The sequence below is a fragment of the Oncorhynchus mykiss genome, chromosome 6 (genome assembly GCF_057628025.1).
Source record: "Oncorhynchus mykiss isolate SJ-2025 chromosome 6, ASM5762802v1, whole genome shotgun sequence".
NCBI lineage: Eukaryota > Metazoa > Chordata > Actinopteri > Salmoniformes > Salmonidae > Oncorhynchus > Oncorhynchus mykiss.
Window position 1 is genome coordinate 4,370,083 of NC_143027.1, and position 14,412 is coordinate 4,384,494.

Genomic DNA, 14,412 nt, shown 5'->3' on the forward strand with positions numbered 1-14,412 from the left:
CAGGGCTTTCTCCTATAGAGCTCCATTTTTATGGAACGGTCTGCCTACCCATGTCAGAGACGCAAACTCAGTCTCAACCTTTAAGTCTTTACTGAAGACTCATCTCTTCAGTGGGTCATATGATTGAGTGTAGTCTGGCCCAGGAGTGGGAAGGTGAACGGAAAGGCTCTGGAGCAACGAACCGCCCTTGCTGTCTCTGGCTAGCCGGTTCCCCTCTTTCCACTGGGATTCTCTGCCTCTAACCCTATTACAGGGGCTGAGTCACTGGCTTACTGGGGATCTCTCATGCCGTCCCTGGAAGGGGTGCGTCACCCGAGTGGGTTGATTCACTGATGTGGTCATCCTGTCTGGGTTGGCGCCCCCCCTTGGGTTGTGCCATGGCGGAGATCTTTGTGGGCTATACTCAGCCTTGTCTCAGGATGGTAAGTTGGTGGTTGAAGATATCCCTCTAGTGGTGTGGGGGCTGTGCTTTGGCAAAGTGGGTGGGGTTATATCCTTCCTGTTTGGCCCTGTCCGGGGGTGTCCTCGGATGGGGCCACAGTGTCTCCTGACCCCTCCTGTATCAGCCTCCAGTATTTATGCTGCAGTAGTTTATGTGTCGGGGGGCTAGGGTCAGTTTGTTATATCTGGAGTACTTCTCCTGTCCTATTCGGTGTCCTGTGTGAATTTAAGTGTGCTCTCTCTAATTATCTCCTTCTCTCTTTCTTTCTCTCTCTCGGAGGACCTGAGCCCTAGGACCATGCCCCAGGACTACCTGACATGATGACTCCTTGCTGTCCCCAGTCCACCTGACCGTGCTGCTGCTCCAGTTTCAACTGTTCTGCCTTATTATTATTCAACCATGCTGGTCATTTATGAACATTTGAACATCTTGGCCATGTTCTGTTATAATCTCCACCCGGCACAGCCAGAAGAGGACTGGCCACCTCACATAGCCTGGTTCCTCTCTAGGTTTCTTCCTAGGTTTTGGGCTTTCTAGGGAGTTTTTCCTAGCCACCGTGCTTCTACACCTGCATTGCTTGCTGTTTGGGGTTTTAGGCTGGGTTTCTGTACAGCACTTTGAGATATCAGCTGATGTACGAAGGGCTATATAAATACATTTGATTTGATTTGAACTGTGAAGTAGTTGAGTCAGGAGCAGTAGGCTTGCTAGACGCTGGTTTAACTGTGATGTTAGCTAGCACTTAGTGACTGTAGCCCATCCAGTATTCTCATCACCTTCATTCTCATCTTTGCCAGCCATGTTGGCAGGGTAGCCTAGTGGTTAGAGTGTTGGACTAGTAACTGGAAGGTTGCAAGTTCAAACCCCCGAGCTGACAATATGTTGTTCAGGAACCCACTGTTCCTAGGCAGTCAAATAAATAAGAATTTGTTCTTAACTGACTTGCCTAGTAAAATAAAGGTCAAATTAAATATTAAAACTCAGCATCCGCTGTTCTCTTTAGCGCCGAAAAACAAAGATATGTTGTATGGATTTCTATTTATTTTTAATAAACGCACTGATGCTCCCCAAATAAACACTCCCAAGTCACACAAGCTAAATATTTGGCTGCATTTGGTCACACTTTAGAGCCCTGGTTGTAGGTGTGTTTGTGCATGTTCAGAGCGAAGGACCAAGGATGACATTCAGACACGACTACAAAGAGAAGGACTAGTTTTATTAGAAATTTCATAAATAAGAAAAACACAAATATTTGTATAATTTAAAATACTGCATATGAAGTTCAATATGGCCAGAAACTGGAACAGACATGATACCAAACAGGATAGTCAGCCATTCTAACATGAAGGAGACAGAAATAGTCTTTACAGCCATGCAAAACTTACTCCTGACAAAAATACATTTTCAGTTTGACACACACACACACACACACACAGTAGAAATGCTGGAGTCGTGTTCAGTTGGCACAGCATGGAAGAAAACTGAGTGAAACATTATCCGTTACAAAACTATTAAAAAAAAAACATTTTTTTTTAAACATAAAAAAAAATGTTTTTCGTTGCGTACCCTAATGAACGTAACCCTGGTAAGTAACAGAACTACAGTATATTATGGAACATAATGATTGGCCTTATGGCTACTGTCAAACATACACACGTCACACCATCTGCACCTCCTGGTACGTCTGCTGTTTCTGTTGGGGTGGACATCTATTTCTCTTGTACCTGGAACAGTAGGAGCAGCCAATGACACACAGATACAAACAGACACACAAACACAGGACTGGTGGGAGGAGATATAGGAGGATGGGCTCATTGTAATGGCTGGAACGGAATCATTGGAACGGAATCATTGGAATGGAATCAAACGTTCCATATGTTTGATAACGTTCCGTCTCAGCCATTACAATGAGCTATCCAGTAGCTCCTCCCACTAGCTTCCTCTGACACAGATGCATGCTCTCTCTCCCCCACTGTCTCTCACCATCGGCAGAAGAAGTAGAAGGCGCCAGCGATGCCTATAAACAGAAGGCCCCCACATACCACCATCAGGATGACATGCTCTTCTTTCATTGGCTGAAACACCATCTCCAGGTGAGCACACCTGGGCCCGTAGTAACCCCTCTCACACCTGGAGAGAGAGGGACATGAGTCACGCAACCCCTCTCACACCTGGAGAGAGAGGGACATGAGTCACACGCACACACACCATCCCATTACTGAGCACCCCCACATTACAGAGCGCTATCACAAAACACACACACACACACACCAGGTAAACTACACCTTTATATGTACGTGACAATAAATCCTATAATATTTGTTCTCTCTTACTTGCAGTGGTGCTCGTTGAGATCCAGCAGTAAGAGACATTCTCCATTGAGACAGTAGCTCTCCAGATTGGAGTCACATTTGCGGCTCATCACCTTCTCCATGTGAGGGCGGGACTGCTCCTGGTCTGGATAAAAACACCAATAACCAACCAAATATTTAGATAGTATATAGTTTTTAAAAAATATGTCAGGTCAGTAGTAGCAGTCCAGGAAGAGGGTCTACCTGCTGTTGTTCCTGCCTCACAGTGGGAGCAGGGGGGGCTGGTTGGGGCTGGCTGTGTGGAGGAGTGGACATCTGTAGAATGTACATCAGGCCAGACTAATAACAGACCTGTGTGTCAGAGAGACAGAGAGAGAACAAACAAAATACCCTTTTAGCAAAGCAGTTGTACCCTCCGTCCTTCACACCACCCTACGGGCCATGGCAGTTGTCCCCTCCATCTTTCACTCCACCCCACGGGCCATGGCAGTTGTACCCTCCGTCCTTCACATCACCCCACGGGCCATGGCAGTTGTCCCCTCCGTCTTTCACACCACCCTACGGGCCATGGCAGTTGTCCCCTCCATCTTTCACTCCACGGGCCATGGCAGTTGTACCCTTCGTCCTTCACCCCACATCACCCCACATGGCAGTTGTCTGATCTCTACTTAAATGTCATCCTGAAACTCTTAACGGATTGAGTTGAATTATTGTTTTATTTTACCAGGCAGGCCAATTAAATAACTTACTGTTTACAATGATGGCCTGGCAATGACCGTTACTGTGCCCAGCCTATGTCATTCTATCCACATGACGGAGGAGAAGAGTTGATTTTGTGAAGGTGCCTGGCACAGACTGGCAGTGGTCAGCATGCCAAGCTCCATGCCAAGCTCCATGCCAAGCAGATGGGGTATTGGGTTGTCAAAAAAGGCCCCGGTGTTATAACATGGATGCCAGTCTATTTCTGCCCTCTTGCCAACTCCTGATGAAAGTGTCATGTTTAGCATGACAAGATATCTAAACAGACTGGTACAGTGGCGGCTCCGTTTGTCAACGCCACATTCCTGAGACATGACTTAATGACGCAAGGTTAACGTCTCCATCCCCAAGGCACCAAATATGCAGGTTGCCATTTATTGGGATGACTCGTGTACTGAAGGCATCTCTGTAGATTGGTCACTAGCGGGCACTGCCACAAAGTCACAATATCTGATTTTAGAATCTAACCTTAACCACATTGCCAACCCGAATGCCTAACCCTACATTTCTGATTTCATTCATTTTTAACGCTATGGAAGGGCATCCAATCAAAAACGCCATTGGTTGGAAACGGATCATTTGACAAAAATGGGCAAGACATGTTAATTGTGTATATACACTCCTGTAATAAAAATGATTAACATCAGAATCGGTTGAACTCGGCATCTTTCTTCTCAAATCAAGGAGGACATAAAACAATATAGAGTTAACATAGATCTGGGAGACATGACACGTAGTTCATCAACTACACTGATAAAAATATAAAAAATGAAAAAAAGCAACATGTGAAGTGTTGGTTTCATGTTTCATGAGCTGAAATAAAAGATCCCAGAAATGCTCTGTACTCACAAAAAGCTTATTTCTTAAAAAAACAATTTGGTGCACAGATTTGTTTACATCCTTGTTGTATATGTGCAGGGCTGTTCCCAGGCATAAGTGACATAAACGGAATTAAGGCAACATGTAAAGTGTTGGTTTCATGTGCTGAAATAAAAGATCCCAGAAATGCTCCGTACTCACAAAGTGTATTTCTATCAAATATTGTGGACAAATTTGTTTACATCCCTGTTAGTAAGCATCCCCAGGAAGAGGGTTAGACTGAAAACCTACAGGACGGTAGATTCCCCAGGAAGAGGGTTGGACTGAAAACCAGGACGGTAGATCCCCAGGAAGAGGGTTGGACTGAAAACCTACAGGACGGTAGATTCCCCAGGAAGAGGGTTGGACTGAAAACCTACAGGACGGTAGATCCCCAGGAAGAGGGTTAGACAGCCCTGTCCTAGATATACAGTGCCAGTCAAAGGTTTGGACACACCTACAAGGGTTTCTTTACTTGTACTATTTTAGAATAATAGGGAAGACATCAAAACTATGAAATAACACATGGAAACATGTAGTAACCAAAAAAGCCAAAAAACCAAACAACAAAAAAAAGTGTTAAACAAATCAAAATATATTTTATATTTGAGAATCTTCAAAGTAGCCACCCTTTGCCTTGACAGCTTTGCACACTTGGCATTCTCTCAACCAGCTTCATGAGGTAGTCACCTGGAATGCATTTCAATTAACAGGTGTGCCTAGTTAAAAAGTTAATTTGTGGAATTTCTTTCCGTCTTAATGTGTTTGAGCCAATCAGTTGTGTTGTGACAAGGTATGGGGTGGTATACAGAAGATAGCCCTATTTGGTAAAAGACCAAGTCCATATTATGGCAAGAACAGCTCAAATAAGCAAAGAGAAACGACAGTCCATTACTTTAAGACATGAAGTCAGTCAATGCAGAACATTTCAAGAACTTTGAAAGTTTCTTCAAGTGCAGTCGCAAAAACCATCAAGAGCTGTGATGAAACTGGCTCTCGTGAGGACCGCCACAGGAAAGGAAGACTCAGAGTTACCGCTTCTGCAGAGGATAAGTTCATTAGTTACCAGCCTCAGAAATTGCAGCCAAAATAAATGCTTCACAGAGTTCAACTAACAGACACATCTCAACATCAACTGTTCTGAGGAGACTGTGTGAATCAGGCCTTCATGGTCGAATTGCTGCAAAGAAACCACTACTAAAGGACACCAATAATAAGAAGAGACTTGCTTGGGCCAAGAAACACGAGCAATGGACATTAGACCGGGAAAATCTGTCCTTTGTTCTGAAGAGTCCAAAATGTAGATTTTTGGTTCCAACCGCTGTGTCTTTGTGAGACGCAGAGTAGGTGAACGGATGATCTCCATATGTGTGGTTCCCACCGTGAAGCATGGAGGAGGTGGTGTGATGGTGCTTGTCTGGTGACACGGTCAGTGATTTATTTAGAATTCAGGGCACACTTAACCAGCATGGCTACCACAGCATTCTGCAGTAATACGCCAACCCATCTGGTTTGCGCTTAGTGGGACTATCATTTATTTTTCAACAGGACAATGACCCAACACACCTCCAGGCTGTGTAAGGACTATTTGACCAAGAAGGGGAGTGATGGAGTGCTGCATCAGATGACTTGGCCTCCACAATGACCCAACCTCAACCCAATTGAGATGGTTTGGGATGAGTTGGACCGCAGAGTGAAGGAAAAGCAGCCAACAAGTGCTCAGCATATGTGGGAACTCCTTCAAGACTGTTGGAAAAGCATTCCAGGTTAAGCTGGTTGAGAGAATGCAAAGTTGTCGTCAAGGCAAAGGGTTTGAAGAATCTAAAATATATTTTGATTTGTTTAACCGTTTACTACAGGATTCCATAGTGTTGATGTCATCACTATTATTCTACAATGTAGAAATTAGTAAAAGATAAAGAAAAACCCTTGAATGAGTAGGTGTGTCCAAACTTTTGACTGGTACTGTAGACAATTTTGACTTTGCAGCTGGCCCATCTAGCGGAAAATGCTCAGTTCTGCCTCCAGGGCTAAATTCATGACTATAAAACGTCAGTCTGCAACAAGAATAGAATGTCTTCGTCAGACAGCCAGAAAGTATTGTAACCAGGTAACAAAATACAGTACCATAGTAGCTTAAACAATCAACAGGTAAATATTCCTCTACTCTCCCTGTAACCATGGCAGCCAACATATTTTTTTTTCAAACAGCTTGAGTAGATGAGGCCAATAAAAACAGAGGCATTATGATAATACCCACTTGTCACACAATGGTTGAATCAACGTTGAATTCCACGTCATTTAAAATGAAAATACGGACCAACGTGGAATAGACATTGATTTGACGTAGGAGCCCCGTGGGTAGGTTTGTTATGAGCAGAGAACACCAGAAGAAATATTAAATAAAATACATTTAAATCACTGAATTATTGCAATGTTTGTTTATGTGTAAATTAATCCCATTACGGATGGGTTGCCAACTGGCGATTTGACAAGAAAATTAAATAACATTTACTCATTCATTCATTCATTCATTCAAATGTATAATGTCAGGTAGAAAAAGTCATCAGAAGTCACATTGGGTAAAATGAAATAGTGTGGATGCACAAGCCTTCTTGTATGTATCATTTATGCAGCCAGTCCATCCCCATATTTCCATTTGAGACAGGAATGTCTCAGAGAAGCCCTAGGTATGAGGAAAGCACAATCACTTCTACAGTACACCATGCTCTGAGACGTGATGTATGTAGTCCCCTATGGCGTACATCACTGCATTCTTACAGGATTAGGCTATTTAAACTTTTCACACCTTAAAAAAAAAAAAAATGGACGATGTCAATTGACGCTGTGAATATTTCTCTATATCTATCCTTTTCTAAAAACAACTCATTACAAAAAAAATAGTGCGTAGCCAGTGGACATGTAATCACATAGGCTGAAGCGATTTGTTTTCTGACGCGCGTAATGGCTCAAGTTTGCGCCTCTCTAAATGACATTGTACACAGTTGCTTTATACTTGTCCATTTATCTGAGACTAAATGTAACTTTTTTTAAATTAAACTGATGCCATTAACTCACCGAGAAATGAGAGCAGGATGGACGATTGTGGGTTCCTCATTGCTCTTTAGCGGTCGGAGATGGAGAGAGACCGCAGCAGAGAGGATGGGCCGCTTTTAAGTGGGTCATGCAGGAAACCCTATCTGCGGGTAGACAGGTATGCACCTATCGCGGTGGACTACAGGCATTTCCGACCTGTCAAATAGATGTATTACCACGAAGGTTGTCTCGTATTGGCCTACGGGCTCAAAACCAGACTAACAACCACATTAGGCCTCTGCTGTTCCAGATGAAAAGACGCTGTAAACAATCAGGTTTGGTGTAATACAGGGCGTGGACAGCCGTCATGGACAACCTGCTTTGCTTTTATTCATAAACCCTTTACAAAAGGTTTTATTGGCCTAGACCTCCAGCATCATGTACGGTAAAAGAGGGCACTAAAAACTAGATCAAACGCTCTTAATGCCAAACCTGTAATTCAAAAGGTCCTTTTAATTTACAAAGAACCGTCAAATCTGGATGATTGTGTTATGTTTGATTACAAGGTTTGGTCTGGGAAGCAGGTGTTAGGATAGAAGATGTAGAATCTTTATTGTCCATTTGGTGAGATCATACATAGACTTAATAAATCCACCTAAAGTCGACTGTCATTTTGAATGTTTAATAGCCTCCTGTGCGTTTATGCTATGAGATTAACCCTTTATTGTGCTGGCTGCCGTCCAATCTCCTTTTCCATTGTGAAAGCAGTCTTTTTCTACACATAAGAGGATCCGGACAAGAAATCGTCTGTAAAACCGTGTGAGCTACAAACGAATGTTTCACCAATATCGAAAGGGGAGACTCACGAGCGCGACAGTCGGTTGTTTGGCTCTATGACATCCATACGATTTATGGCAGTCGTCTGAACGCTTTGTAGCAGAAATCCTGATTTAGAAGAGGTCTTTTCACAAATTCGACTGTCCAGATCAAACCATGGGAGCTACAGACTAATATGTCACCCATAACAAAAGGGGATACGAACATGACGGTGTTCGTTGATCTGCTCTACACGGCAAACAAGCTTCAGGGGAGTCATCTGAATGTAACCCAGGACCCGGATGTACAAATTGCAGAAAGTGAATAGGGGGTAAAATGAGCCAAAAATAACGTGACAAAACATGGGTATTTCCCCCCTGAGTTTTCTTATATATCTCAGATAAGGGACAGACACTTCAAAATCTTGTTCCTTATGATTAATATTTTTGACTTGTCTGTTTTGCCTTTTCTAGATATGTTATTCAATGTGTTTCTATGGGCTATAGCAGTAAAGGCCAAATTAAATTTTCGCCCCCCCCCCCCCCCCCAAAATAAAAATTATATATTTTTTTATACTCATAGGGGACTAAAATTCGAAATGCTAAATCATACATTTAATGACCATATTAAAACAATTCCATATGTTAGCTTAGTAGTTAATGTTATCTAAGGGCTTAGACCTGCAGGGGTTTTAAAGCATTTTGATTGAAATCTCTATAGCCTACTGTTTAACATCCAACTGCCCCCCAAAGCCTTTACTGTGTGTGTGTGTGTGTGTGTGCGTGTGTGTGTGTGTGTGTGTGTGTGTGTGTGTGTGTGTGTGAGAGAGAGAGACATTGTAAGCTAGCCTAATTCATGAACTGTGTACCCTCCAATATGTACCTTTCATTTTTCACTTAGTTTGCGACCAGATTAAGACGTCATAAAAAAAAAATATATGTAATATATAAAAAATATATCGTATTGATGTCTTTTCAACCAGGTTTTGCACACTGAGACTGGTTCTTTGGCCATCCCTAACCCTTTTTGGTTCAAGGAACAACCACGTTTGGTTCCAGGTAGAACCCTTTTGAGATCCATTTTGTAACCCTCTATGGAAAGGGTTCTACATGGAACCAAAAAGGATTCTACATGGAACCAAAGCAGATTCTTCAAAGGGTTCTCCTATTTGGACAGCCAATTAACCTTTTTAGGTTCTAGATACTGTAGCACCTTCTTTTTCTGAGAGTGTAAGATTAGGCAGTCATGGGAAGCTGAATAGTCTCCTGGAGAATCCAGTCTCGGTGAGAACAGATGCAGAGAAGAAACATGAATGATCATCTGCATGGCTAGTACAAACTTAGCTCTTACAAAGCTGGCTATTAGGAATCACTACACATTGAAGATATCAAGATATCAAACAGAACACAAAAAAACAAACATTCAAGGGTCCCCGATGAATCAAACATTTCACATCTATATTGGGGGAAATATTACACGTTTCAAGAACTAGGCTTGCTTACAATGTCACACACACACACACTCTCTCTCTCTCCCCTCTCCTCTCTCTCTCTCTCTTTCTCTGTCTCCTCTCTCTCTCTCCCCTCTCCTCTCTCTCTCTCTCTTTCTCTGTCTCCTCTCTCTCTCGCTCTCTTTCTCTGTCTTCTCTCTCTCTCTTTCTCTGTCTCCTCTCTCTCTCGCTCTCTTTCTCTGTCTTCTCTCTCTCTTTCATATACACATTTACTGTCATTCACTAAACAGATATCAAAATGTCAAAACGTTAGCTGGCTAGCTATTTTTATTTTTTACCCCTTTTTTCTCTCCAATTTCGTGGTATCCAATTGTTGTAGTAGCTACTATCTTGTCTCATTGCTACAACTCCCGTAAGGGCTCGGGAGAGACGAAGGTTGAATGTCATGCGTCCTCTGATACACAACCCAACCAGCCATACTGCTTCTTAACACAGCGCTCATCCAACCCGGAAGCCAGCCGCACCAATGTGTCGGAGGCTACACCGTGCACCTGGCAACCTTGGCTAGCACGCACTGAGCCCGGCCCGCCACAGGAGTCGCTGGTGCGCGATGAGACAAGGAGATCCCTACCGACCAATCCCTCCCTAACCCGGATGACACTAGGCCAATTGTGCGTCGCCCCACGGACCTCCCGGTCGCGGCACGACAGAGCCTGGGCGCGAACCCAGGGACTCTGATGGCCCTTAACCACTGCGCCACCCGGGAGGCCGCCAAAATTAAAACTTACCATGTTCATGGAGGATTAGCCAGAGAGATAATGTTAGCTAGCTAAAATTAGCCCAGTTAGCCCAGTTAGCTAGCAAATATTGTCTTGATGTTCTTCTCCCCAACAAACCACCACACTACTTATAGAAAACAAGAATGCGGGAAAACAGGGACTACCACTTAGCAGTCAAATCTTTTCGAAGTTTTCTGTTAACACTTCCTTTTAAGGGGTCCTTATTACAGTGTAATTCCACATGTAATTACACTGTAACAAGTATTATAGTTACAATATAATAACAATATGTAACTGGTAGTAATTGTGGTCTGTAATTACAGAAGTGTAACAATGAATGTTTGTTACCATGCTTGTTACAAATGGGCAGATTTCCACTAAATTCACCAACTTATTTTTTTTTCCCCGCCTCTTCTCATCTGCATTCAATTGATTAACAACCTGTGAAAAAAGGTTTGGATAGCTTGTGGATGCGTTGCTTGTTCTGTGGGTCCTGTGGTTTTTGAGGCTGTAAACTCTTCCTGAGGCACACAGACATTCCAGTGTCTCACGTTAGAGAACAGAAGGGAGTTGAGCTGCTGCCTTATAATTTACGATGGGCGTGAGGTCATAGCCCCCCCCCCCCCCCCCCTATACCTCTCCCACATCTCTGTATAACTGTGATCCTCTGTAACCTGATCCTCACAGGCCAGTCATGACAAGGAATACGGCGCTATATCAAAGCATGTAATATTTACCTAAGTACATCTAAGTGGGACAATAAACACACAATAGAGTACATGTCATATTTGCACAAGTACAATGAAATTACTAGTTGTTACACAGGATGTATCTAGCTAGTTCAAATGAAGTGTGTCTTGAGAGGTGAAGTTACTTCAGTAATTATAGTGTGCCTACAAAGTACGTCACAGATCCTGACGGATCTAATCGCTTCTGAAGACGCCATCGACATCGTTTTTTTTCCAGAATCGTCCAATTTGGTTGAAAACCGTGGACATGGCAACCCTGCAACACCTCCTAAACATTGTTCTTCTCTTTTCTTCTTTTTTTACTTTGGAAATAAATGTTTTAGTTTTGAGAAAAGAAAAGTGTATTGAGATCAAATGGTTCATGGACGAGAACATCTTCTGAATGTTCCATCTCGCTCCAAACTCTCCCCCCCTGCCAACCACTGAGCTTCCTGTCCCCACCATCTTCTGAATGTTCCATCTCGCTCCAAACTCTCCCCCCTGCCAACCACTGAGCTTCCTGTCCCTACCATCTTCTGAATGTTCCATCTCGCTCCAAACTCTCCCCCCCTGCCAACCACTGAGCTTCCTGTCCCCACCATCTTCTGAATGTTCCATCTCGCTCCAAACTCTCCCCCCAGTCAACCACTGAGCTTCCTGTCCCCACCATCTTCTGAATGTTCCATCTCGCTCCAAACTCTCCCCCCTGCCAACCACTGAGCTTCCTGTCCCCACCATCTTCTGAATGTTCCATCTCGCTCCAAACTCTCCCCTCAGCCAACCACTGAGCTTCCTGTCCCCACCATCTTCTGAATGGTCCATCTCGCTCCAAACTCTCCACCCCTGCCAACCACTGAGCTTCCTGTCCCCACCATCTTCTGAATGGTCCATCTCGCTCCAAACTCTCCACCCCTGCCAACCACTGAGCTTCCTGTCCCCACCATCTTCTGAATGTTCCATCTCGCTCCAAACTCTCCACCCCTGCCATCCACTGAGCTTCCTTTCCCCACCATATTCTGAATGTTCCATCTCGCTCCAAACTCTCCCCGCTGCCAACCACTGAGCTTCCTGTCCCCACCATATTCTGAATGTTCCATCTCGCTCCAAACTCTCCCCCCCTGCCAACCACTGAGCTTCCTGTCCCCACCATATTCTGAATGTTCCATCTCGCTCCAAACTCTCCACCCCTGCCAACCACTGAGCTTCCTGTCCCCACCTTCTTCTGAATGTTCCATCTCGCTCCAAACTCTCCCCCCCTGCCAACCACTGAGCTTCCTGTCCCCACCATATTTGGCAGGGGACAGGAAACTCCAACCAGATGCTTGACATGCATTCTTCCGGTGAAACATCTGTGCCATTTGTTCTACAGTGCATTCGGGGGAAAGTATTCAAACCCTTTCACTTCTTCCATTACAGACTTATTCTGAAATGGATTAAATTAATCATTTTCCTCATCAGTCTACACACAATACAAAATAATGACAAAGTCGAAAAACAGTTATTTTAGACATTTTTGTTAAATGTATTCAAAATTAAACTGCCACTGATGGGAAAATGTGCATATGTTTAAAAACATTTTTTTAAATGCAGATCTTAGAATATTTGCATGAAAATCTCTTGCCAAGTGTATAGAAACTATAGCCACCCTAAAGACTCTGGCAAGTGTGCTAGTCCAGTGTCACTTTGATTTTACCTGCACAACATGCTTCACCAGCAGTCCCAAACATCTAAAGAATAAGCTACCAGCCAAAACAAGCTAGTAAGAATTGTACTTAAACTCCCCCACTCACACTCATCTGGAGGTCAAGCATTTTAAGCAGCTAGTCTGGCAATCTGTGGAATAAACAAAATCATCTTGGTCTTGTCCACAGAATCAGCACGGACTCAGCCCCCAGATACCTATCTAACTTTTACATTTCTTACCAGAGCCAGAGACTCAAATATTGACCGTTTAAAAAAAAATATGAGTCTATCTGGTAAGAACAGATGTGTGTGTATATACTGTATACCGGCACTGTTGAGTGGAACAAACTACCACAGAAACGCCAAGCCACACCAACTATAACCACTTTTAAAAATAATGTCAAAAGGCTGGTGAGCAGTAGAAATTGATTTTTGTCCATCTCTGTAATGTGTCTCTGTAATGTGTCTCTGTAATGTGTCCGTGTCTGTGTAATGTGTCTGTGTCTCTGTAATGTGTCTCTGTAATGTGTCTCTATGTATTGTACATGTATTCATGTCAACAATGGAAATATGTCCACAACTTTATCATGTGATCCCAGTCACTTGAAAAAATTTTTTGTGTTTATTTTTTTACTGACAAATAAAATGAATCAGTCAATCCAAACTACAGTGGTCATTTGATTTGATTAGGATCTCTTTTAGTCCCCATTAGAACTAATCTTCCAAGAGTCCTTAACATAATAATAATACAAAAACAAATCCACATATAACACACTATTACAAACATACATAATATACTAACATAATGACCCAATAAATACTCCATCTAAATTCTTCATCTACTATCGTCCCACAACATTTCTATGTATTATATTTAAATCGTTTTAAAATAAGATTTACATTTATATATTGAAAGGGTTTCTGGTTTGATCAGTTAATTTATTCAATTTCTTTATTGCTCTAAATCAAAATGTTCTTTTACCCATTTCTTTTTTCTGTCGGGATAACGCATAGATGGAGGACAATCTATTCCTAGTATTTACTGAATGTCTGTCTCTTACCAATCTATTCCTAGTATTTACTGAATGTCTGTCTCTTACCAATCTATTCCTAGTATTTACTGAATGTCTGTCTCTTACCAATCTATTCCTAGTATTTACTGAATGTCTGTCTCTTACCAATCTATTCCTAGTATTTACTGAATGTCTGTCTCTTACCAATCTATTCCTAGTATTTACTGAATGTCTGTCTCTTACCAACTGAATACCGTTGTGAATAGAACTCGGCCGTTTTAAATTATGTATATTATGAAGTAAAATAAGCATGTTTTTTTTCCTCAATTATCTTGTCGATTGGTGACCAACCAAGAACACTGTGCATGACTGTAACAGGAGAACCACATCTCCACCTTAAAACAACCCATGACTGCAACAAGGAGAACCATATCTCCACCTTAAAACAATCCATGACTGCAACAGTAGAACCATATCTCCACCTTAAAACAATCCATGACTGCAACAGGAGAACCATATCTCCACCTTAAAACAAT

The 14,412-nt window shown here is 42.7% G+C and overlaps 1 protein-coding gene across 1 annotated transcript; it reads right to left on the reverse strand.

The window, feature by feature from the left end:
* Nucleotides 1-1,637: 1,637 nt before the first annotated feature.
* On the reverse strand, nucleotides 1,638-7,560 carry LOC110525167 (proepiregulin). The gene is given in 7 exon segments (XM_036979237.2): nucleotides 1,638-2,166; nucleotides 2,426-2,572; nucleotides 2,776-2,899; nucleotides 2,998-3,105; nucleotides 7,450-7,501; nucleotides 7,503-7,535; nucleotides 7,537-7,560. Coding segments are annotated over 7 exon segments (552 nt in total). The 5' UTR covers nucleotides 7,558-7,560; the 3' UTR covers nucleotides 1,638-2,099.
* Between the last annotated feature and the right edge of the window lie 6,852 nt (nucleotides 7,561-14,412).